The sequence below is a fragment of the Blennius ocellaris genome, assembly GCF_963422515.1.
Source record: "Blennius ocellaris genome assembly, chromosome: 8".
NCBI classification, from domain to species: Eukaryota; Metazoa; Chordata; class Actinopteri; order Blenniiformes; family Blenniidae; genus Blennius; species Blennius ocellaris.
The window spans coordinates 30,017,311-30,042,424 of NC_137657.1; the positions used below are offsets into that span (position 1 = coordinate 30,017,311).

Below are 25,114 nucleotides of genomic sequence, written 5' to 3' on the forward strand. Positions count from 1 at the left end.
CTCTCTCTCTCTCTCCCCCTCCCACCCTCCCTCTCTCTCTTTCTCTCTCCCTCCCACACTCCCTCTCTCTCTCTCTCTCTCTCCCCTCCCACCCTCCCACACTCCCTCTCTCTCTTTCTCTTTCTCTTTCTCCCTCCCTCTCTCTCTCTCTCTCTTTCTCTCATATTGCAGTGCTTGCTCCCCGGCTCTGTGTCCTCGGTCTCCTCGGTCTCCCCCTGTCCCCCCCTGTCCCCCCCCGGTCCCCCCCAGTCCTCCCGGTCCCCCCCAGCCGTCCAGGTCCCCCCGGTCCCCCCGGTCTCTCTGTCCCTCCTCCATGGAGCCTCCGGACTTCGAGGCTCTGAACTTCACGGTGCAGGCGGCGCGCCCTGGTACCCCGCGGTGCGAGGCGTGGCGCGGGGCCCCGGAGGCCCCGGAGGGCCCGGTGTTCCACCTGGCCCACATGCTGCTGCTTGCTGGGCTTGATGGGGGGCAGCGGTCTGTACGGGCTCCTGCACCTCCTGTCCTTCTTCAGCCTGGGCTTCCTGTGCTCCGCCGTGTGGAGCTGGACCGACCGCTGCTCTCCGACGCCTTCCTCTGGACCCTGGTCCTGCTGGGGGGCCAGCCTGGCCCAGCTGCTGCACGTGGCCCACCGCCTGCGGAGCCTGTCCTTCCCCCGGGACTTCCAGGACCTGTACAGCTTCATGTTCAAGAGGCTCGGCGTGTCGCTCACACACTTCGGGAAGATGGTGTCGTGCTGCGAGGGCGAGGTGCTGACCCTGGACCAGGACCACTGCTTCGCCGTGGAGGGCCGGACCCCCATCGACAAGCTGTCCGTGCTGCTGTCTGGAAGGTCAGTGCCTCTGCAGCCCCACACTCATGAATCCAGTCGTGACGAATCGTTCAAAAGCCGCGAGTCACTTTCCCGCACGCGACTCACGAGTCACTTTCCCGCACGGCGACTCACGAGTCACTTTCCCGCACGGCGACTCACGAGTCACTTTCCCCGCACGGCGACTCACGAGTCACTTTCCCGCACGGCGACTCACGAGTCACTTTCCCCGCACGGCGACTCACGAGTCACTTTCCCGCACGGCGACTCACGAGTCACTTTCCCGCACGGCGACTCACGAGTCACTTTCCCGCACGGCGACTCACGATCACTTACCCGCACGGCGACTCACGATCACTTACCCGCACGGCGACTCACGAGTCACTTTCCCGCACGGCGACTCACGAGTCACTTTCCCGCACGGCGACTCACGAGTCACTTTCCCGCACGGCGACTCACGAGTCACTTACCCACACTGCGACTCACGAGTCACTTTCCCACGCGGCGACTCACGAGTCACTTACCCCGCACTGCGACTCACGAGTCACTTACCCGCACGGCGACTCACGAGTCACTTTCCCCGCACGGCGACTCACGAGTCACTTTCCCGCACGGCGACTCACGAGTCACTTACCCGCACTGCGACTCACGAGTCACTTTCCCGCACGGCGACTCACGAGTCACTTTCCCCGCACGGCGACTCACGAGTCACTTTCCCGCACGGCGACTCACGAGTCACTTTCCCGCACGGCGACTCACGAGTCACTTTCCCGCACGGCGACTCACGAGTCACTTACCCACACGGCGACTCACGAGTCATTATGACATTATGACTTTATGACTTTATGACATTATGACATTGTGACTTTGTGACTTTGTGACTTTATGACATTATATTATGACTTTATGACATTATGACATTATGACTTTATGATGTCCTCCTTTGTCTCACAGAATCCGTGTGACGGTTAACGGGGAGTTCCTGCACTACATCTACCCGTTCCAGTTTCTGGACTCCCCTGAGTGGGATTCCCTCAGACCCTCGGAGGAGGGCGTTTTCCAGGTTCTCATTAGCACTTCATAGGACACCAGTTAATAGAAGATATTTGATGATGTTTGCAATACATGCGATTGACTAAAGTCAGACTTATTTCAGAATCTGTAGTGTTTGTTAATGGGAGATGTTATTGAATACTGAAGTCTACAAATATGACCCTCAAGCTCGGAGCTTTTCAAACATCAAAGGAACCTTTGTGTTCCCTCATGGAACCACATAAACCCTGAATCAGAACCACTCAGACTCACCAGCTTTAGTCAAGGTATCGTGACGTGCTGAAATCTACATCCATTTTTTTAATGCTTATTTTGTTTGACAGTTTTCTAAAGAGAACAAAACACGTCAAGCATGAATAGAACAAGTGTAAAACAGAACAATCGGTGAGATCCATTGTGGCTCATCAGAGAACTAAAAACAAACTGCAGTGTTTGTGTGTTGCCTGGGATTACAGTCCTCTGTGGTGGTCTGTGGTCATCTGTGGTGGTCTGTGGTTGTCTGTGGTCGTCTGTGGTGGTCTGTAGTCGTCTGTGGTCGTCTGTAGTCGTCTGTGGTCGTCTGTAGTCGTCTGTAGTTGTCTGTGGTCATCTGTAGTCATCTGTGGTGGTCTGTGGTGGTCTGTGGTGGTCTGTAGTTGTCTGTGGTTGTCTGTGGTCGTCTGTGGTGGTCTGTAGTCGTCTGTGGTCGTCTGTAGTCATCTGTGGTGGTCTGTGGTGGTCTGTGGTGGTCTGTAGTCGTCTGTGGTCGTCTGTAGTCGTCTGTGGTCGTCTGTAGTCGTCTGTGGTCATCTGTAGTCATCTGTGGTGGTCTGTGGTGGTCTGTGGTGGTCTGTAGTTGTCTGTGGTTGTCTGTGGTCGTCTGTGGTGGTCTGTAGTCGTCTGTGGTCGTCTGTAGTCATCTGTGGTGGTCTGTGGTGGTCTGTGGTGGTCTGTGGTGGTCTGTAGTCGTCTGTAGTCATCTGTGGTGGTCTGTGGTAGTCTGTAGTCGCCTGTGGTCGTCTGTAGTCGTCTGTGGTCGTCTGTGGTGGTCTGTAGTGGTCTGTGGTGGAGGTGAGAGGAGACGGAGGCTGAACATGTGTCCACTGAACCTAAAAGGGACTTCCTGCTGTGTGAGTCCGTCCATCGTCCAAGTGTCCTTGAGCAAGATGCTGAACCCCCAACTGCTGCCAGTGGAGTGACGGCGCCTTGCATGGCTGCGCCTCCGGTGGTGTGTGAATGTGTGAATGTGAATGTGTCAATGTGATGAACCTTGTGAAGCACACTGCAGAGAGTGAAGTCATTTTACCATATTTTTTAAAATGCAAATTTTCCAAAAGGACTTTTAATGTGATGCAATGCTGAAACGTGTGGATCAGGATCTGTGCTGATCACTTCAAAGTCTTTAGAGATGAAAGGTGCTCTTTGATCTTTGCCTTGCTGGGTGATATGTGAGTCCAGATCAGGACCCTGTGCCTTGCTCTCCACACAGGTGACCCTGAGTGCTGATACCCCGTGTCGGTACGTGGCCTGGAGGAGGAAGAAGCTCTATCTGCTCTTTGCTAAACACCGCTACATCGCTAGGATCTTCGCCCTGGTGGTGCGTAACGACATCACAGACAAGCTGTACTCCCTGAACGACAAGGCCTTCGACAAGTCCGGCCGGCGCTACGATCTCCGCTTACCAAGCTACTGCCACATGCCAGGGACGGAATTAGAACAGGCAGACGACCTTGTGCAGAGCGGACCCCCCACACCACCACCCCCCCACCACCACCCCAGCTGCACACACATAGAGCTGACTCACAGCGTGTAGCGGGAGGCAGCTAGCGCCGGCTAACAGCTGGTCGTACAACCAACCCGTCGTTCAGCTGAAGCACAGACACGGAATTCCTTGATGCTTTGAGACAACAGACCTGCAGTCTTCTACATAGATAGAGACACTAGGTGGCGCACAGCCTCTCAGCGCCTGTCGATGTGGCGTGCCTGCAGCCGCCATCTTGGATAGGTCTCCGCTGCCGCTAATCATAAAGGTCCAGGCTAGAAAATCCCCTGAAACATTGGCAGCTCGCTTGCTAGCCCAGCTAGCAACCACAGTAAGAGCTGATCTCACAGCTGAGGTGAAGCTCCGTCCCGGGGACGACTGTCTCACTTTCCCTGATGCATCTAGACTTTTATATCTCTGGTCTTAAAGTCTTATTGAGATCATTTCAGTTGTGACCGTTGGTTCACGAGAGAACAACACAAACTGACTTTAATTCCTCAGACGTCCTCGAGAGAAACGACACTGAAGTGAAAATGTGTGACTTGATTCACCTGCAGACTTTCTGAGCCGTCGGTCCGCGCAACCGAGCCAAGATGGCCGCCGGCTCACGATTCAGGTGACCTTAAAGGTGCTGAGTCTGTCCTCAGCCCAGTCGTCTGTCCTCCTCCACCCAATCGTCTGTCCTCCACCCAGTCGTCTGTCCTCCTCCACCCAGTCGTCTGTCCTCCTCCACCCAGTCGTCTGTCCTCCTCCACCCAGTCGTCTGTCCTCCTCCACCCAGTCGTCTGTCCTCAGCCCAGACATCTGTCCTCCGCCCAGTCGTCAGTCCTCCTCCACCCAGTCGTCTGTCCTCCTCCACCCAGTCGCCTGTCCTCCTCCTGGACGCAGGACAGACGACGGCTCATGTTCATGGTACTTCAGGGAAGATCAGGAATCAAAGACCTGAGATCAGATTGTCCCGTTGACGTGATCAATGAATGAAGTGATCAGATGATTGATTCCTATACAGGAACATCCTCCCGTTCAGCCAGAGGATCAATCCCATCATGCTTTGGGACGCTGTCACATGACCCCACATCCAGATTCAGAACAAACGCTGGTTGTTTCTGTAAAAAGTGAAACACAAAGAAACTTGATCAGAAAACCAGCAGTTTGACAGCAGAGCAGCTAATAACCTAACCCTAACCTAACCCTAACCCTAGCCTAACCCTAACCCTAACCTAACCCTAACCTAACCCTAACCCTAACCTAACCCTAACCTAACCCTAACCCTAACCTAACCCTAACCTAACCCTAACCTAACCCTAACCTAACCCTAACCCTCACCCTAAAAATATCGTCTCCAAAGCCATAATAAGAATAAAAAGGTATATTTATGTTCTGATTTCATTTCTGCTTCAACACCGACGGCATCAAGTGCTGGTAGTTTGACTCCAGCTTCTCCCTCTTCGTCACGTCTTCGTCTCCATCAGATGAACACATGAATACGTGGTGAACTTTCCCTCCGGAACCTGATGGAGGAGGAACCAGTGAACCAGTAACCAGCGAACCAGTGAACCAGTAACCAGTGGACCGGTAAACCAGTGAACCAGTAACCAGTGAACCAGTAGCCAGGAAACCAGTAAATCAGTGAACCAGTAACCAGGAAACCAGTAACCAGTAAATCAGTGAACCAGTAACCAGAAAACCAGTGAGCCAGTGAACCAGTAGCCAGGAAACCAGTAACCAGTAAATCAGTGAACCAGTAACCAGAAAACCAGTGAGCCAGTGAACCAGTAACCAGTAAACCAATAACCAGTGAACCAGTAAACTAATAACCAGTGAACCAGTAACCAGGTAACCAGGAACCAGTGAACCAGTAAACCGGTGAACCAGTAAACCAGTAGCCAGTAACCAGTGAACCAGTAACCAGTGAACCAGTAAACCAGTAAACCAATAACCAGTGAACCAGTAAACCAGTAAACCAATAACCAGTGAACCAGTAACAGGTAACAGGAACCAGTGAACCTGTAAACCAGCGAACCAGTAGCCAGTAACCAGTGAACCAGTACACCCGTAAACCAGTAACCAGTGAACCAGTAACCAGTGAACCGGTGAACCAGTAACCAGTAAACCAGTAACCAGTATGGATGTGGTTTCATGTAAAGGTGAAGACCAGCGACAGACAGAAGCAGCTTGGACATCCTGGAGGTTCAAAGGTCAAGTCCCTCAGAGACGTGTCCACGTCTTTGTTGATACATTCTGGTTGCCATGGTTACCATGTTGCTTTAACTCTCTGCTGTTGTAACGAGTCAATAAAGTCACTTTATCAATTAAACTGCTGCTTGAGACGGAATGTAGAACTGGACCGTTTCATGAAACGTCCTCCGTCCTTGGACGTCCTCCCGCCCTCGACGTCTTCCGTCCTCCAGCCCGGGACGTCCTCCAGCCCTCGACGTCCTCCATCCTGGGACGTCCTCCAGCCCGGGACGTCCTCCAGCCCGGGACGTCCTCCATCCTGGGACGTCCTCCAGCCCGGGACGTCCTCCATCCCGGGACGTCCTCCATCCTGGGACGTCCTCCAGCCCTCGACGTCCTCCTCCTCCTCTTCCTCCTCTTCCTCCTCCTCCTCCTCTTCCTCCTCCTCCTCTTCCTCCTCTTCCTCCTCCTCCTCTTCCTCCTCCTCCTCTTCCTCCTCCTCCTCCGCTTCCTCCTCTTCCTCCTCCTCCTCTTCCTCCTCTTCCTCCTCCTCCTCTTCCTCCTCCTCCTCCTCCTCTTCCTCCTCTTCCTCCTCTTCCTCCTCTTCCTCCTCCTCTTCCTCCTCTTCCTCCTCCTCCTCTTCCTCCTCTTCCTCCTCCTCCTCCTCCTCTTCCTCCTCTTCCTCCTCCTCCTCTTCCTCCTCCTCCTCCTCCTCTTCCTCCTCTTCCTCCTCCTCTTCCTCCTCCTCTTCCTCCTCTTCCTCCTCCTCCTCTTCCTCCTCCTCCTCCTCCTCTTCCTCCTCTTCCTCCTCCTCTTCCTCCTCCTCTTCCTCCTCTTCCTCCTCCTCTTCCTCCTCCTCCTCTTCCTCCTCTTCCTCCTCCTCCTCCTCTTCCTCCTCCTCCTCCTCCTCTTCCTCCTCTTCCTCCTCCTCCTCCTCTTCCTCCTCCTCTTCCTCCTCTTCCTCCTCCTCCTCCTCATCTTCGTCAGTCATCTTTGGTTCTGAACCATAAAAAGTTATGAAACTTCAGGATTAGAAAGTCAAAACAATCAAGTCGTTTGAGTTGAAGTTGAAGATCAACGGGGGGGGGGGGGTAGATCAACAGGGGGGGAATTAGATCAACGTGGAGGGGGGGGGGGGGTTATTTAGAGAAGACACAAAGGTATAGAAACATGAGACAAACGACAATAGAGATGAAGATGAAGAACAGCAGCGCCTCAGTAAAAGGAGCCTCAGTGAGACCAGAGGAGCTCGACGCCCCCTGGCGGCCTCTTCCGGTACTGCGTCCAGCTGCTTGACCATTTTAGTCCGCGGCTGTCAGCGAGGAACGTGGTGGTGACGAGGAGCAGAACCCCCCTCCCCCCCCCCTCCCACCCCCCCCGGAGGAACGTGGTGGTGACGAGGAGCAGAACCCCCCCTCCCCCACCCCCCCTCCCACCCCCCCGGAGGAACGTGGTGGTGACGAGGAGCAGAACCCCCCCGGAGGAACGGTCGCTGCCAGACCCCCCGCCTCACTGCTCAGTCTGCCGCCGTCCTCCCGTAGAACCTCCGGTAAGTCCTCCGGTAAGTCCTCCGGTAAGTCCTCCGGTAGATCCTCCGGTAAGTCCTCCGGTAGAACCTCCGGTAAGTCCTCCGGTAGATCCTCCGGTAAGTCCTCCGGTAGAACCTCCGGCAGGTAGAAAGTCACAGCAGAGAAAAGAAATGTTGTGTATTTTAATTAAATGAAAAGCTTCTGATCACCATGAAGGAGGAACGTTCCTGACGATCGAGGATAAAAGAAATGTATTAAATTAAATGTATTAAATTAAATTAAACCGAGTTTAAAGCTGGAGTCACCTGGAGGAGGAACGTTCCTGACGATCGAGGATAAAAGAAATGTATTAAATTAAATGTATTAAATTAAATTAAACCGAGTTTAAAGCTGCAGTCACCTGGAGGAGGAACGTTCCTGACGATCGAGGATAAAAGAAATGTATTAAATTAAATGTATTAAATTAAATTAAACCGAGTTTAAAGCTGCAGTCACCTGGAGGAGGAACGTTCCTGACGATCGAGGATAAAAGAAATGTATTAAATTAAATGTATTAAATTAAATTAAACCGAGTTTAAAGCTGCAGTCACCTGGAGGAGGAACGTTCCTGACGATCGAGGATAAAAGGCTTTGATGTGAACAAAGTGTTTGTGAAACAGCAGATCTCAGATCAGTATAATATTCACTACTTTGACCATTATCACGTTTCAGCTAAATCAAAGTTCAAGAATCTTCTTCTCATGTGTTTTTACATCTTTCAGGGTGAAAACAGCTTCTGAGGGTTAATCAACAATTTATGTTTTCAACATAAGAACAAACAAAGTCTCGTCATATATTGTTTTCTTTCTCTGGGTTCCAGTTAACTTTACTGTTTATCAGTGGAACCTTTCTTCTGAAACTGTGTTCCTCATTCTGCTTCTCTTCTTTACTATTTATCCTTTATTCTTTTTTCTTTATCCTTTATCCTTTATCCTTTATTCTTTATCCTTTATTCTTTATCCTTGATTCTTGATTCTTGATTCTTTATCCTTTATTATTTATCCTTTATTCTTTATCCTTTATTCTTTATTCTTTATCCTTTATCCTTTATTCTTTATCCTTTATCCTTTATTCTTTATCCTTTATTCTTTATCCTTTATTCTTTATCCTTTATTCTTTATTCTTTATCCTTTATCCTTTATTCTTTATCCTTTATCCTTTATTCTTTATTCTTTATCCTTTATTCTTTATCCTTTATCCTTTATTCTTTATCCTTTATTCTTTATCCTTTATTCTTTATTCTTGATTCTTTATCCTTTATTATTTATCCTTTATTCTTTATCCTTTATCCTTTATCCTTTATTCTTTATCCTTTATTCTTTATCCTTTATTCTTTATTCTTGATTCTTTATCCTTTATTATTTATCCTTTATTCTTTATCCTTTATTCTTTTTTCTTTATCCTTTATCCTTTATTATTTATCCTTTATTCTTTATCCTTTATTATTTATCCTTTATTCTTTATTCTTTATCCTTTATCCTTTATTCTTGAATCTTTATCCTTTATTCTTTATCCTTTATTCTTTATCCTTTATTCTTTATCCTTTATCCTTTATTCTTTATCCTTTATTCTTTATCCTTTATTCTTTTTTCTTTATCCTTTATCCTTTATTCTTTATCCTTTATTCTTTATCCTTTATTCTTTATTCTTTATCCTTTATCCTTTATCCTTTATCCTTTATTCTTTATCCTTTATCCTTTATCCTTTATCCTTTATCCTTTATCCTTTATCCTTTATCCTTTATCCTTTATTCTTTATCCTTTATCCTTTATTCTTTATCCTTTATTCTTTATCCTTTATTCTTTATCCTTTATCCTTTATTCTTTATCCTTTATTCTTTATCCTTTATCCTTTATTCTTTATCCTTTATTCTTTATTCTCTATTCTTTATTCTTTATTCCTTGATCCTTTATCCTTGATCCTTTATTCTTGATTCTTGATTCTTGATTCTTTATTCCTTATTCTTTATTCTTTATTCCTTATTCTTTATCCTTGATCCTTTATCCTTGATCCTTTATTCTTGATTCTTGATTCTTGATTCTTTATTCCTTATTCTTGATTCTTTATTCCTTATTCTTGATTCTTGATTGTTTATTGTTTATTGTTTATTCTTTATCCTTTCTTCTTTCTTCTTTGAGTGATGTGGAACCTTCTTGGTGCTTCAGTGTCCAAATAACCTTGTTCTTTATGGACGGAACCTGGTTTTTTATAGATGGAACCTGGTTCTTTATGGACGGAACCTGGTTCTTTATAGATGGAACCTGTTTTTTGTAGACGGAACCTGGTTCTTTATAGATGGAACCTGGTTCTTTATGGACGGAACCTGGTTCTTTATAGACGGAACCTGGTTTTTTATAGACGGAACCTGGTTTTTTTATAGATGGAACCTGGTTCTTTATAGACGGAACCTGGTTTTTTATAGACGGAACCTGTTTTTTTATAGATGGAACCTGGTTCTTTATAGACGGAACCTGGTTCTCTATAGACAGAACCTGGTTCTTTATAGATGGAACCTGGTTTTTTATAGATGGAACCTGGTTCTTTATAGACGGAACCTGGTTCTCTATAGACGGAACCTGGTTCTTTATAGACGGAACCTGTTTTTTTATAGACGGAACCTGGTTTTTTATAGACGGAACTTGGTTCTTTATAGATGGAACCTGGTTCTTTATAGACGGAACCTGGTTCTTTATAGATGGAACCTGGTTCTTTATAGATGGAACCTGGTTCTTTATAGACGGAACCTGGTTCTTTATAGACGGAACCTGGTTTTTTATAGATGGAACCTGGTTCTTTATAGACGGAACCTGGTTCTTTATAGACGGAACCTGGTTTTTTATAGATGGAACCTGGTTCTTTATAGACGGAACCTGGTTCTTTATAGATGGAACCTGGTTCTTTATAGACGGAACCTGTTTTTTTATAGATGGAACCTGGTTCTCTATAGACGGAACCTGGTTTTTTATAGATGGAACCTGGTTCTTTATAGATGGAACCTGGTTCTTTATAGACGGAACCTGGTTCTTTATAGATGGAACCTGGTTCTTTATAGACGGAACCTGGTTCTTTATAGATGGAACCTGGTTCTTTATAGACGGAACCTGTTTTTTTATAGATGGAACCTGGTTCTCTATAGACGGAACCTGGTTCTTTATAGACGGAACCTGGTTCTTTATAGATGGAACCTGGTTCTTTATAGACGGAACAAAGAGAAAGTCATGGTTCATTTATACACATATAATGAATTTATAATCAAATCAGTGGATTATAACCCAAACCCTCCTGACCTGCTCTCTCCTGACCTGCTCTCTCCTGACCTGCTCTCTCCTGACCTGCTCTCTCTTGACCTGCTCTCTCCTGACCTACTCTCTCTTGACCTGCTCTCTCCTGACCTGCTCTCTCCTGACCTGCTCTCTCCTGACCTGCTGCTCTCCTGACCTGCTCTCTCCTGACCTGCTGCTCTGACCTGCTCTCTCCTGACCTGCTGCTCTCCTGACCTGCTCTCTCCTTACCTGCTTCTCTGACCTGCTCTCTCCTGACCTGCTGCTCTCCTGACCTGCTCTCTCCTGACCTGCTGCTCTTACCTGCTCTCTCCTGACCTGCTGCTCTGACCTGCTCTCTCCTGACCTGCTCTCTCCTGACCTGCTCTCTCCTGACCTGCTGCTCTGACCTGCTCTCTCCTGACCTGCTCTCTCCTGACCTGCTCTCTCCTGACCTGCTCTCTCCTGACCTGCTCTCTCCTGACCTACTCTCTCTTGACCTGCTCTCTCCTGACCTGCTCTCTCCTGACCTGCTCTCTCCTGACCTGCTGCTCTCCTGACCTGCTCTCTCCTGACCTGCTGCTCTGACCTGCTCTCTCCTGACCTGCTGCTCTCCTGACCTGCTCTCTCCTTACCTGGTGCTCTGACCTGCTCTCTCCTGACCTGCTTCTCTGACCTGCTCTCTCCTGACCTGCTGCTCTCCTGACCTGCTCTCTCCTGACCTGCTGCTCTTACCTGCTCTCTCCTGACCTGCTGCTCTGACCTGCTCTCTCCTGACCTGCTCTCTCCTGACCTGCTGCTCTGACCTGCTCTCTCCTGACCTGCTCTCTCCTGACCTGCTCTCTCCTGACCTGCTGCTCCCCTGACCTGCTCTCTCCTTACCTGGTGCTCTGACCTGGTCTCTCCTGACCTGCTTCTCTGACCTGCTCTCTCCTGACCTGCTCTCTCCTGACCTGCTGCTCTTACCTGCTCTCTCCTGACCTGCTCTCTCCTGACCTGCTGCTCTGACCTGCTCTCTCCTGACCTGCTGCTCTGACCTGCTCTCTCCTGACCTGCTGCTCTCCTGACCTGCTCTCTCCTGACCTGCTGCTCTTACTTGCTCTCTCCTGACCTGCTCTCTCCTGACCTGCTGCTCTGACCTGCTCTCTCCTGACCTGCTCTCTCCAGACCTGCTGCTCTCTTCCCAGGTGCCCCTGCAGCAAAATGTCTGCCCCCCCCGAGCTGCCCCCCTGGTCCTTCAGCACGCTGCCCCCCTCACCCCCGGGGGGTCTGGTCCTGGAGCCCAACACCACCTCCTGCCGGGACTGGGAGCAGGTCCAGCACCTCCTGTTCCACCTGGGGAACCTGAGTCTCCTGCTGGGCCTCCTGCTGCCCTCCACCCTGGGGCTGCACATGGTCCTGCTGCGCCTCCTGCTGATGACAGGTGAGTCCACAGCGCCTCCTGCTGGTCACAGGTGAATCCACAGCACCTCCTGCCGGTGACAGGTGAGTCCTGCTGCGCCTCCTGCTGGTCACAGGTGAATCCACAGCACCTCCTGCCGGTGACAGGTGAGTCCTGCTGCGCCTCCTGCTGGTCACAGGTGAATCCACAGCGCCTCCTGCTGGAGGTTTCCTCACACCAGCAACAGTTCAGGTGACGTCGTCTCACCTGGTTCCTTCTGGAAGATGATGGAAATATTGACGATGGTTTGATTTGACTGATTTGGTCTGAAAGAACTTTTAGAAGCTGAAAGCTTTCTTCCACAGCTGGAGCGTTTTCTTCCACAGCTGGAGCGTTTTCTTCCACAGCTGGAGCGTTTTCTTCCACAGCTGGAGCGTTTTCTTCCACAGCTGGAGCGTTTTCTTCCACAGCTGGAGCGTTTTCTTCCACAGCTGGAGAGTTTTCTTCCACAGCTGGAGAGTTTTCTTCCACAGCTGGAGCGTTTTCTTCCACAGCTGGAGAGTTTTCTTCCACAGCTGGAGCGTTTTCTTCCACAGCTGGAGAGTTTTCTTCCACAGCTGGAGCGTTTTCTTCCACAGCTGGAGAGTTTTCTTCCACAGCTGGAGAGTTTTCTTCCACAGCTGGAGCGTTTTCTTCCACAGCTGGAGAGTTTTCTTCCACAGCTGGAGCGTTTTCTTCCACAGCTGGAGCGTTTTCTTCCACAGCTGGAGCGTTTTCTTCCACAGCTGGAGCGTTTTCTTCCACAGCTGGAGCGTTTTCTTCCACAGCTGGAGAGTTTTCTTCCACAGCTGGAGCGTTTTCTTCCACAGCTGGAGAGTTTTCTTCCACAGCTGGAGCGTTTTCTTCCACAGCTGGAGAGTTTTCTTCCACAGCTGGAGCGTTTTCTTCCACAGCTGGAGCGTTTTCTTCCACAGCTGGAGAGTTTTCTTCCACAGCTGGAGAGTTTTCTTCCACAGCTGGAGCGTTTTCTTCCACAGCTGGAGCGTTTTCTTCCACAGCTGGAGCGTTTTCTTCCACAGCTGGAGAGTTTTCTTCCACAGCTGGAGAGTTTTCTTCCACAGCTGGAGAGTTTTCTTCCACAGCTGGAGCGTTTTCTTCCACAGCTGGAGAGTTTTCTTCCACAGCTGGAGCGTTTTCTTCCACAGCTGGAGCGTTTTCTTCCACAGCTGGAGAGTTTTCTTCCACAGCTGGAGCGTTTTCTTCCACAGCTGGAGCGTTTTCTTCCACAGCTGGAGCGTTTTCGTTGGTCTCTCCTGAAGTTCCATACAGGAATGTGGACTATTAAAGACGCTACAGTGTTTAATGTAGCAGTTTCTTAGTTCATACTTTAGCCAGATGATTGATGGACCTTCGACTTCCTCTGTCTGGTCAGTGGAGGCGAAGCTTCTGGAGAACATCTGGAAGAACCACATACACACTGATTGAAGTGTTTCTAGAGAGCGTCAGGCTTTACTCCAGGTCCAGCGCCTCCTGGAGGCTCAGACCAGCACTGCACCGTTGAGCTCCTGGTTCTTGTTCCTCCGTCAGGGTGCAGCTTCTTCATCGCCTGGGCCACTCTGTACCGCTGCAACCTGGACCTGATGGTCTGGAACCTGGTCTTCCTGCTGGTCAACTGCTTGCACCTGGTCTACCTGCTGTACCAGCGACGGCCGGTGAGTCCCAGCCTCCATGGTTCCTCTGGTGGAGGAGAACCTCGGTGTCGCCTGCCAGGAACACTACGGTAGTTTGAGGGGCGACACCAGTAGACCATAGACACCAGTAGACCATAGACACCAGTAGACCATCGACACCAGTAGACCATAGACACCAGTAGACCATAGACACCAGTAGACCATCGACACCAGTAGACCATAGACACCAGTAGACCATAGACACCAGTAGACCAACGACACCAGTAGACCATAGACACCAGTAGACCATCGACACCAGTAGACCATAGACACCAGTAGACCATCGACACCAGTAGGATCATCGAACAATACTGACGGTGCCTCACACAGAGTACTGACGGTGCCTCCCAGAGTACTGACGGTGCCTCACACAGAGTACTGACGGTGCCTCCCAGAGTACTGACGGTGCCTCCCAGAGTACTGACGGTGCCTCACACAGAGTACTGACGGTGCCTCCCAGAGTACTGACGGTGCCTCACACAGAATACTGACGGTGCCTCACAGAACTGTGAAAACAGAAACACCACATTGCTACATTCCAGTAGTTTGTCCACATCTGGAGAAGGGTGGTGCTCCAGCTTGTCTCCAGGTGGAGTCCTGAGCAGAGCCTCCGTCACCAGGTGGTGCTTCTCTCTAGATCAAGATCGACCGGGAGCTGCGCTCCGTCTACAGGCGGATGTTCCAGCCGCTGCACGTCCAGGAGGCTTTGTTCCAGAGACTGACGGGACAATTCTGCACCGTCCAGACCCTGAAGAGGGGACAGACGTACGCTGCTGAGGACAAGACCTCCGTGGACGAACGTCTCAGCATCCTGCTGAAGGGGAAGTAGGTGGAGCTGGTCCGTCTGTACCTAGAGTCTCCTACCGACACGTCCTGATTATGATGACATTACCTGATGTGTTGACAGGATGAGGGTCTCCTACCGACACGTCCTGATTATGATGACATTACCTGATGTGTTGACAGGATGAGGGTCTCCTACCGACACGTCCTGATTATGATGACATTACCTGATGTGTTGACAGGATGAGGGTCTCCTACCGACACGTCCTGATTATGATGACATTACCTGATGTGTTGACAGGATGAGGGTCTCCTACCGAGGACATTTCCTCCACAACATCTATACAAACTCCTTCATCGACTCGCCAGAGTTCAGATCCACTGAGATGCACCGCGGGGAAAAGTTCCAGGTCACATGACCCGCCAGCAACGCTTTTCTGTGAAGTGGTGAATGTACATTGAGATGACAGAGTGAAGTGGTGAATGTACATTGAGATGACAGAGTGAAGTGGTGAATGTCCGTTGAGGTGACAGAGTGAAGTGGTGAATGTACGGAGGTGACAGTGAAGTGGTGAATGTCCATTGAGATGACAGTGAAGTGGTGAATGTACGGAGGTGACAGTGAAGTGGTGAATGTCCATTGAGATGACAGTGAAGTGGTGAATGTACGGAGGTGACAGTGAAGTGGTGAATGTCCATTGAGATGACAGTGAAGTGGTGAATGTACGGAGGTGACAGAGTGAAGTGGTGAATGTACGTTGAGGTGACAGAGTGAAGTGGTGAATGTCCGTTGAGGTGACAGTGAAGTGGTGAATGTACGTTGAGGTGACAGAGTGAAGTGGTGAATGTACGGAGGTGACAGTGAAGTGGTGAATGTCCATTGAGATGACAGTGAAGTGGTGAATGTACGTTGAGGTGACAGAGTGAAGTGGTGAATGTACGTTGAGATGACCTGGAGATGACAGAGTGAAGTGGTGAATGTACATTGAGATGAAAGAGTGAAGTGGTGAATGTCCATTGAGATGACAGAGTGAAGTGGTGAATGTACATTGTGACGACCTGGAGATGACAGAGTGAAGTTGTGAATGTACATTGAGATGACAGAGTGAAGTGGTGAATGTACGTTGAGGTGACAGAGTGAAGTGGTGAATGTCCGTTGAGGTGACAGAGTGAAGTGGTGAATGTACGTTGAGGTGACAGAGTGAAGTGGTGAATGTCCGTTGAAATGACAGAGTGAAGTTGTGAATGTACGTTGAGGTGACAGAGTGAAGTTGTGAATGTACGTTGAGGTGACAGAGTGAAGTGGTGAATGTACGTTGAGGTGACAGAGTGAAGTGGTGAATGTCCGTTGAAATGACAGAGTGAAGTGGTGAATGTACGTTGAGGTGACAGAGTGAAGTGGTGAATGTCCGTTGAGGTGACAGTGAAGTGGTGAATGTACGTTGAGGTGACAGAGTGAAGTGGTGAATGTACGGAGGTGACAGTGAAGTGGTGAATGTCCATTGAGATGACAGTGAAGTGGTGAATGTACGTTGAGGTGACAGAGTGAAGTGGTGAATGTACGTTGAGATGACCTGGAGATGACAGAGTGAAGTGGTGAATGTACATTGAGATGAAAGAGTGAAGTGGTGAATGTCCATTGAGATGACAGAGTGAAGTGGTGAATGTACATTGTGACGACCTGGAGATGACAGAGTGAAGTTGTGAATGTACATTGAGATGACAGAGTGAAGTGGTGAATGTACGTTGAGATGACAGAGTGAAGTGGTGAATGTACATTGAGATGACAGAGTGAAGTGGTGAATGTACGTTGAAATGACAGAGTGAAGTGGTGAATGTCCGTTGAGATGACAGAGTGAAGTGGTGAATGTCCGTTGAGGTGACAGAGTGAAGTGGTGATTGTACGTTGAAATGACAGAGTGAAGTGGTGAATGTACGTTGAGGTGACAGAGTGAAGTGGTGAATGTACGTTGAGGTGACAGAGTGAAGTGGTGATTATACGTTGAAATGACAGAGTGAAGTGGTGAATGTACGTTGAGGTGACAGAGTGAAGTGGTGAATGTACGTTGAGGTGACAGAGTGAAGTGGTGAATGTCCGTTGAAATGACAGAGTGAAGTGGTGAATGTACGTTGAGGTGACAGAGTGAAGTGGTGAATGTCCGTTGAGGTGACAGAGTGAAGTGGTGAATGTACGTTGAGGTGACAGAGTGAAGTGGTGAATGTCCGTTGAAATGACAGAGTGAAGTTGTGAATGTACGTTGAGGTGACAGAGTGAAGTTGTGAATGTACGTTGAGGTGACAGAGTGAAGTGGTGAATGTACGTTGAGGTGACAGAGTGAAGTGGTGAATGTCCGTTGAAATGACAGAGTGAAGTGGTGAATGTACGTTGAGGTGACAGAGTGAAGTGGTGAATGTCCGTTGAGGTGACAGAGTGAAGTGGTGAATGTACGTTGAGGTGACAGAGTGAAGTGGTGAATGTACGTTGAGGTGACAGAGTGAAGTGGTGAATGTACGTTGAGGTGACAGAGTGAAGTGGTGAATGCAGTTCCTGTGCCGGCCACCAGGTGAGCATCGTGGCCGAGGAGAACTGTAAGTTCCTGTGCTGGTCCAGAGAGAGACTCACCTACTTCCTGGAGTCGGACCAGGTCCTCCAGGAGGTCTTCAAGTACCTGGTGGGTAAAGACGTCACCAACAAGCTGTACGCCCTGAACGACCCCACCCTCAGTGACCAGGTGAGACCTCCACCTGTGACGGTGCTAACATGGCTGCCTGTTGATGGTCTATGACCAGGATGTTGATGGCTTTGTTCCAGGATGTTGATGGTTTTGTTCCAGGATGTTGATGGCTTTGTTCCAGGATGTTGATGATCTTGTTCCAGGATGTTGATGATCTTGTTCCAGGATGTTGATGGTTTTGTTCCAGGATGTTGATGGTTTTGTTCCAGGATGTTGATGGCTTTGTTCCAGGATGTTGATGGTTTTGTTCCAGGATGTTGATGATCTTGTTCCAGGATGTTGATGATCTTGTTCCAGGATGTTGATGATCTTGTTCCAGGATGTTGATGGTTTTGTTCCAGGATATTGATGGTCTTGTTCCAGGATGTTGATGGTTTTGTTCCAGGATGTTGATGATCTTGTTCCAGGATGTTGATGGTCTATGACCAGGATGTTGATGGTTTTGTTCCAGGATGTTGATGATCTTGTTCCAGGATGTTGATGGCTTTGTTCCAGGATGATGATGATCTTGTTCCAGGATGTTGATGATCTTGTTCCAGGATGTTGATGGTTTTGTTCCAGGATGTTGATGGTCTTGTTCCAGGATGTTGATGGTTTTGTGCCAGGATGTTGATGGTCTTGTTCCAGGATGTTGATGGTTTTGTGCCAGGATGTTGATGGTCTTGTTCCAGGATGTTGATGGTTTTGTTCCAGGATGTTGATGGTCTTGTTCCAGGATGTTGATTGTCTATGACCAGGATGGTGATGGTTTTGTTCCAGGATGTTAATGGCTTTGTTCCAGGATGTTGATGGTTTTGTTCCAGGATGTTGATGATCTTTTTCCAGGATGTTGATGGTTTTGTTCCAGGATGTTGATGATCTTGTTCCAGGATGTTGATGGTTTTGTTCCAGGATGTTGATGGTTTTGTGCCAGGTTGTTGATGGTCTTGTTCCAGGATGTTGATGGCTTTGTTCCAGGATGTTGATGATCTTGTTCCAGGATGTTGATGGTTTTGTGCCAGGATGTTGATGGTCTTGTTCCAGGATGTTGATGGTTTTGTTCCAGGATGTTGGTCTTGTTCCAGGATGTTGATGGTTTTGTTCCAGGATGTTGATGGTTTTGTGCCAGGATGTTGATGGTCTTGTTCCAGGATGTTGATGGTTTTGTTCCAGGATGTTGGTCTTGTTCCAGGATGTTGATGGTTTTGTTCCAGGATGTTGATGGTTTTGTTCCAGGATGTTGATGATCTTGTTCCAGGATGTTGATGGTTTTGTGCCAGGATGTTGATGGTCTTGTTCCAGGATGTTGATGGTTTTGTTCCAGGATGTTGATGGTCTTGTTCCAGGATGTTGATGGTTTTGTTCCAGGATGTTGATGGTCTTGTTCCAGGATGTTGATGGTTTTGTTCCAGGATGTTGATGGTCTTGTTCCAGGATGTTGATGGTTTTGTGCCAGGATGTTGATGGTCTTGTTCCAGGATGTTGATGGTTTTGTGCCAGGATGTTGATGGTCTTGTTCCAGGATGTTGATTGTCTATGACCAGGATGTTGATGGTTTTGTGCTGGTCTGGTGACCAGGTGTTGTTGGTCTGGTGACCAGGTGTTGTTGGTCTGGTGACCAGGTGTTGTTGGTCCGGTGACCAGGGTGTTGCTGGTGACCAGGTGTTGTTGGTCCGGTGACCAGGTGTTGTTGGTCTGGTGACCAGGTGTTGTTGGTCCGGTGACCAGGGTGTTGCTGGTCTGGTGACCAGGTGTTGCTGGTCTGGTGACCAGGTGTTGTTGGTCCGGTGACCAGGGTGTTGCTGGTGACCAGGTGTTGTTGGTCTGGTGACCAGGTGTTGCTGGTCTGGTGACCAGGTGTTGTTGGTCTGGTGACCAGGTGTTGCTGGTCTGGTGACCAGGTGTTGCTGGTGACCAGGTGTTGTTGGTCTGGTGACCAGGTGTTGCTGGTCTGGTGACCAGGGTGTTGTTGGTCTGGTGACCAGGTGTTGCTGGTCCGGTGACCAGGTGTGGTTGGTCTGGTGACCAGGGTGTTGTTGGTCTGGTGACCAGGTGTTGCTGGTCCGGTGACCAGGTGTTGTTGGTCTGGTGACCAGGTGTTGCTGGTCCGGTGACCAGGTGTTGTTGGTCTGGTGACCAGGTGTTGCTGGTCCGGTGACCAGGTGTTGTTGGTCCGGTGACCAGGTGTTGTTGGTCCGGTGACCAGGGTGTTGCTGGTGACCAGGTGTTGTTGGTCTGGTGACCAGGTGTTGCTGGTCCGGTGACCAGGTGTTGTTGGTCCGGTGACCAGGGTGTTGTTGGTCCGGTGACCAGGTGTTGCTGGTCTGGTGACCAGGTGTTGTTGGTCCGGTGACCAGGGTGTTGCTGGTGACCAGGTGTTGTTGGTCTGGTGACCAGGTGTTGTTGGTCCGGTGACCAGGTGTTGTTGGTCCGGTGACCAGGTGTTGTTGGTCCGGTGACCAGGTGTTGCTGGTCCGGTGACCAGGTGTTGTTGGTCCGGTGACCAGGGTGTTGTTGGTCCGGTCACCAGGTGTTGCTGGTCCGGTGACCAGGTGTTGTTGGTCTGGTGACCAGGTGTTGCTGGTCCGGTGACCAGGTGTTGCTGGTCCGGTGACCAGATGTTGTTGGTCTGGTGACCAGATGTTGTTGGTCTGGTGACCAGGTGTTGTTGGTCTGGTGACCAGGTGTTGCTGGTCTGGTGACCAGGTGTTGCTGGTTCCACCCAGATGGTGAAGAAGATGGACCGCCACCCCAGCCTCTGCTCTCAGCGGTCCATGACCCAGATGAGGAACAGCCTGGCGAGTACCAGCGACACTGACGATGTCCTGAACCAGATCCTGCGAGGGGGGTCTGCTGGGTCCTCGATCCGTAAGTCCGCCTGCTGCCCCTGGACCAGGTTCTGGTCCTTCTGGACTTCACACATGCTCTATTAAGAATAAAACCCCCTCCAGGGGTTCTACAGACCTGTTCTAGTATCATTGATCTACCTCCTAACCAACTGCTCTAGTATCATTGATCTACCTCCCAACCAACTGTTCTAGTATCATTGATCTACCTCCTAACCAACTGTTCTAGTATCATTGATCTACCTCCTTACCAACTGTTCTAGTATCATTGATCTACCTCCTAACCAACTGTTCTAGTATCATTGATCTACCTCCTTACCAACTGTTCTAGTATCATTGATCTACCTCCTAACCAACTGTTCTAGTATCATTGATCTACCTCCCAAACCAACTGTTCTAGTATCATTGATCTACCTCCAAACCAACTGTTCTAGTATCATTGATCTACCTCCAAACCAACTGTTCTAGTATCATTGATCTACCTCCCAAACCAACTGTTCTAGTATCATTGATCTACCTCCTAACCAACTGTTCTACTATCATTGATCTACCTCCTAACCAACTGTTCTAGTATCATTGATCTACCTCCTAACCAACTGTTCTAGTATCATTGATCTACCTCCTAACCAACTGTTCTAGTATCATTGATCTACCTCCTAACCAACTGTTCTACTATCATTGATCTACCTCCTAACCAACTGTTCTAGTATCATTGATCTACCTCCTAACCAACTGTTCTAGTATCATTGATCTACCTCCCAAACCAACTGTTCTAGTATCATTGATCTACCTCCTAACCAACTGTTCTAGTATCATTGATCTACCTCCTAACCAACTGTTCTAGTATCATTGATCTACCTCCTAACCAACTGTTCTAGTATCATTGATCTACCTCCCAAACCAACTGTTCTAGTATCATTGATCTACCTCCTAACCAACTGTTCTAGTATCATTGATCTACCTCCTAACCAACTGTTCTAGTATCATTGATCTACCTCCTAACCAACTGTTCTAGTATCATTGATCTACCTCCCAAACCAACTGTTCTAGTATCATTGATCTACCTCCTAACCAACTGTTCTAGTATCATTGATCTACCTCCCAAACCAACTGTTCTAGTATCATTGATCTACCTCCTTACCAACTGTTCTAGTATCATTGATCTACCTCCTTACCAACTGTTCTAGTATCATTGATCTACCTCCTTACCAACTGTTCTAGTATCATTGATCTACCTCCTTACCAACTGTTCTAGTATCATTGATTTACCTCCTTACCAACTGTTCTAGTATCATTGATCTACCTCCTTACCAACTGTTCTAGTATCATTGATCTACCTCCTTACCAACTGTTCTAGTATCATTGATTTACCTCCCAAACCAACTGTTCTAGTATCATTGATCTACCTCCCAAACCAACTGTTCTAGTATCATTGATCTACCTCCTTACCAACTGTTCTAGTATCATTGATCTACCTCCTAACCAACTGTTCTAGTATCATTGATCTACCTCCTAACCAACTGTTCTAGTATCATTGATCTACCTCCTAACCAACTGTTCTAGTATCATTGATCTACCTCCTAACCAACTGTTCTAGTATCATTGATCTACCTCCTAACCAACTGTTCTAGTATCATTGATCTACCTCCTAACCAACTGTTCTAGTATCATTGATCTACCTCCTAACCAACTGTTCTAGTATCATTGATCTACCTCCTAACCAACTGTTCTAGTATCAATGTTTGTGTCTTCTAGAAATGTCCCCCAGCACTGATGTTTGTGTCTTCTAGAAATGTCCCCCAGTACCAATGTTTGTGTCTTCTAGAAATGTCCCCCAGTACCAATGTTTGTGTCTTCTAGAAATGTCCCCCAGTACCAATGTTTGTGTCTCCTAGAAATGTCCCCCAGTACCAATGTTTGTGTCTTCTAGAAATGTCCCCCAGTACCAATGTTTGTGTCTCCTAGAAATGTCCCCCAGTACCAATGTTTGTGTCTTCTAGAAATGTCCCCCAGCACTGATGTTTGTGTCTTCTAGAAATGTCCCCCAGTACCAATGTTTGTGTCTCCTAGAAATGTCCCCCAGCACTGATGTTTGTGTCTTCTAGAAATGTCCCCCAGTACCAATGTTTGTGTCTCCTAGAAATGTCCCCCAGTACCAATGTTTGTGTCTTCTAGAAATGTCCCCCAGCACTGATGTTTGTGTCTTCTAGAAATGTCCCCCAGTAGCAATGTTTGTGTCTTCTAGAAATGTCCCCCAGCACTGATGTTTGTGTCTTCTAGAAATGTCCCCCAGTACCAATGTTTGTGTCTTCTAGAAATGTCCCCCAGAACCAATGTTTGTGTCTTCTAGAAATGTCCCCCAGTACCAATGTTTGTGTCTCCTAGAAATGTCCCCCAGTACCAATGTTTGTGTCTTCTAGAAATGTCCCCCAGCACTGATGTTTGTGTCTTCTAGAAATGTCCCCCAGTAGCAATGTTTGTGTCTTCTAGAAATGTCCCCCAGCACTGATGTTTGTGTCTTCTAGAAATGTCCCCCAGTACCAATGTTTGTGTCTTCTAGAAATGTCCCCCAGAACCAATGTTTGTGTCTTCTAGAAATGTCCCCCAGTACCAATGTTTGTGTCTTCTAGAAATGTCCCCCAGTACCAATGTTTGTGTCTTCTAGAAATGTCCCCCAGTACCAATGTTTGTGTCTCCTAGAAATGTCCCCCAGTACCAATGTTTGTGTCTTCTAGAAATGTCCCCCAGCACTGATGTTTGTGTCTTCTAGAAATGTCCCCCAGTACCAATGTTTGTGTCTTCTAGAAATGTCCCCCAGCACTGATGTTTGTGTCTTCTAGAAATGTCCCCCAGCACTGATGTTTGTGTCTTCTAGAAATGTCCCCCAGCACTGATGTTTGTGTCTTCTAGAAATGTCCCCCAGCACTGATGTTTGTGTCTTCTAGAAATGTCCCCCAGCACCAAGTCCTCCACCAAGATGAAGCCCATAGAAGAAGGCCTGGAAGACGATGTCTTTGAAGACACCGCCTCGTCTCGTCACGTGGACAACATGTGTGACGAGATCGGGGACTAGAACCCAGACCACACCGGGGGCCTTTCCTCCAGAAAGAAACAGGTTCCAGTTCTGGTCCAGGGCCACACTGAGAACCAGTTCTTGGTCTTTCCTCCTCCAAAGTCGATTCTTCACAGGAGCTAAACCGGGGCTAAGCTAGCTACGCTACCTATGCTAGCGTAGCTTCTTTGTTGGGCCAGAGGGGAACCAGGCGGGGGCCAGACGGGTCATCAGGGGGGCGGAGTTATCCCTGGAGTTACTTCTGGGAGTATTATTATTATTATTATTACTATTATTACTATGATGATGATGATTGTCTCTCTCCAGTAGAGGACGAAGAGACTCTATGTTTTCTGTCTCTTTGGTCTGAATCTGAGGATCAGGACAGACTAGATGGAAGGACCGGGACCAGACCAGTTACAGTCCGTCTCCTGGTTCCTGGTTCCTGGTTCCCGGACCACACCAGTTACAGTCTGTTTCCTGGTTCCTGGTTCCTGGTTCTCACTGGGCTCCGTTAACAGTGGAAAAAGAACCGGTTCTTTGGCGCTGCTCATTTAAGAACCGGTCCTGAACTAGAACCTGGTTCTTTCTGGAGGAAAAGTCCCACCAGAGGTGGAAGAATGTTCTAGGTCTGGGTTCTATGTTCCTCATGTTACTGGCTTTGTTTGTTGTTTATCTACTTTTTTTGGACTAGACTTACATTTCTAACTTTTAATGGTACATCTTTTATTAACGTCAGTAGTTTTACTGAGTGACCCTGAATGCATCATGAAGCCTTTTATTAACGTCAGTAGTTTTACTGAGTGACCCTGAATGCATCATGAAGCCTTTTATTAACGTCAGTAGTTTTACTGAGTGACCCTGAATGCATCATGAACTCTTTTATTAACGTCAGTAGTTTTACTGAGTGACCCTGAATGCATCATGAAGCCTTTTATTAACATCTGTAGTTTTACTGAGTGACCCTGAATGCATCATGAAGTCTTTTATTTAATGTTTAACTTCAATCATTCAAAACAATGAATAAACTTTCCGTCACACTGACAAGATCAAAGCTCTGTCTGCTCTGTGTCGTCACCTGACCGCTTCACCTGGAGCTCCATCTAGTGGCGGAACGTAAGAAGTGCACGTGTGGCCAGTGGCTCCACACTTCATTATACTGAAGTTTGTTAAATAGTAAAATAGTCTTTGAACTTAAAAATAGTCTCTGTGTTGAGTCGACATTAATTCCATGGTTTTCCTGAATAAACATCATTACAAGCTTCAGTCTTCAACAGAAAACTGTGCAATTAATTGCAATTAATTACCAAAAATTGAGCAATTATTAGTAAACATTTTTTATCGACTGACAGTTTTTCCCAATTGCTAAAACACAAAAGCCAAATGTCTCAATCAAATGAGCAGTTCTGTAAACACAGTTAATAAAACCATCAACACATGAAGACCAGAAACAATTCATACAAACACAAACACAAACACAAACACAAACAAGCCACGTTCTCAAATCAAACTCATGTGTTTGTTCATTAAACGTCACCACTGCTCAACAAAGACCGCAGGTCCAAACGATGTGGCCACGCCCACTAATGACACTTCACACTACGATTGGCTGGAGGTCCAAACAAACACTGGATGGAGGAAGAGGAGGAGGAAGAGGAGGAGGAAGAGGAAGAGGAGGAGGAAGAGGAAGAGGAAGAGGAGGAGGAGGAGGAGGAGGAGGAGGAGGAAGAGGAAGAGGAAGAGGAAGAGGAAGAGGAGGAGGAGGAGGAAGAGGAGCAGGCCCAGGAGGAAGAGGAGGAGAACCAGGACTACGACTTAGCGAGGACAGAACTGAGACGCAGGACTTAGTGAGGACAGCACTGAGACCAAGGACTTAGTGAGGACAGCACTGAGACACAGGACTCAGTGAGGACAGCACTGAGGCGCAGGACTTAGAGAGGACAGCACTGAGACGCAGGACTTAGTGAGGACAGCACTGAGACGAAGGACTTAGTGAGGAC

At 48.3% G+C, this 25,114-nt stretch overlaps 2 protein-coding genes across 3 annotated transcripts; both read left to right on the forward strand.

The window, feature by feature from the left end:
• The first annotated feature begins 241 nt into the window (after positions 1-241).
• On the forward strand, positions 242-6,145 carry popdc3 (popeye domain cAMP effector 3). Its single transcript, XM_080501587.1, is given in 6 exon segments — positions 242-448; positions 450-555; positions 558-589; positions 591-829; positions 1,763-1,871; positions 3,330-6,145. Coding segments are annotated over 6 exon segments (945 nt in total). The 5' UTR covers positions 242-313; the 3' UTR covers positions 3,654-6,145.
• A 751-nt stretch (positions 6,146-6,896) lies between these two features.
• Positions 6,897-24,152, forward strand: popdc1 (popeye domain cAMP effector 1). 2 transcript variants are annotated; one of them, XM_080501584.1, is made up of 8 exons: positions 6,897-7,341; positions 11,776-12,031; positions 13,577-13,701; positions 14,357-14,544; positions 14,804-14,912; positions 17,067-17,234; positions 19,943-20,084; positions 23,008-24,152. In XM_080501584.1, exons 2-8 carry the CDS (start codon positions 11,812-11,814, stop codon positions 23,133-23,135), a joined length of 1,080 nt encoding a protein of 359 aa, XP_080357710.1. In that variant the 5' UTR covers positions 6,897-7,341; positions 11,776-11,811; the 3' UTR covers positions 23,136-24,152. The 2 variants fall into 2 exon arrangements, with proteins under 2 accessions (XP_080357710.1, XP_080357709.1); XM_080501583.1 differs by having other exon boundaries at positions 6,897-7,329.
• The last annotated feature ends 962 nt before the right edge of the window (positions 24,153-25,114 follow it).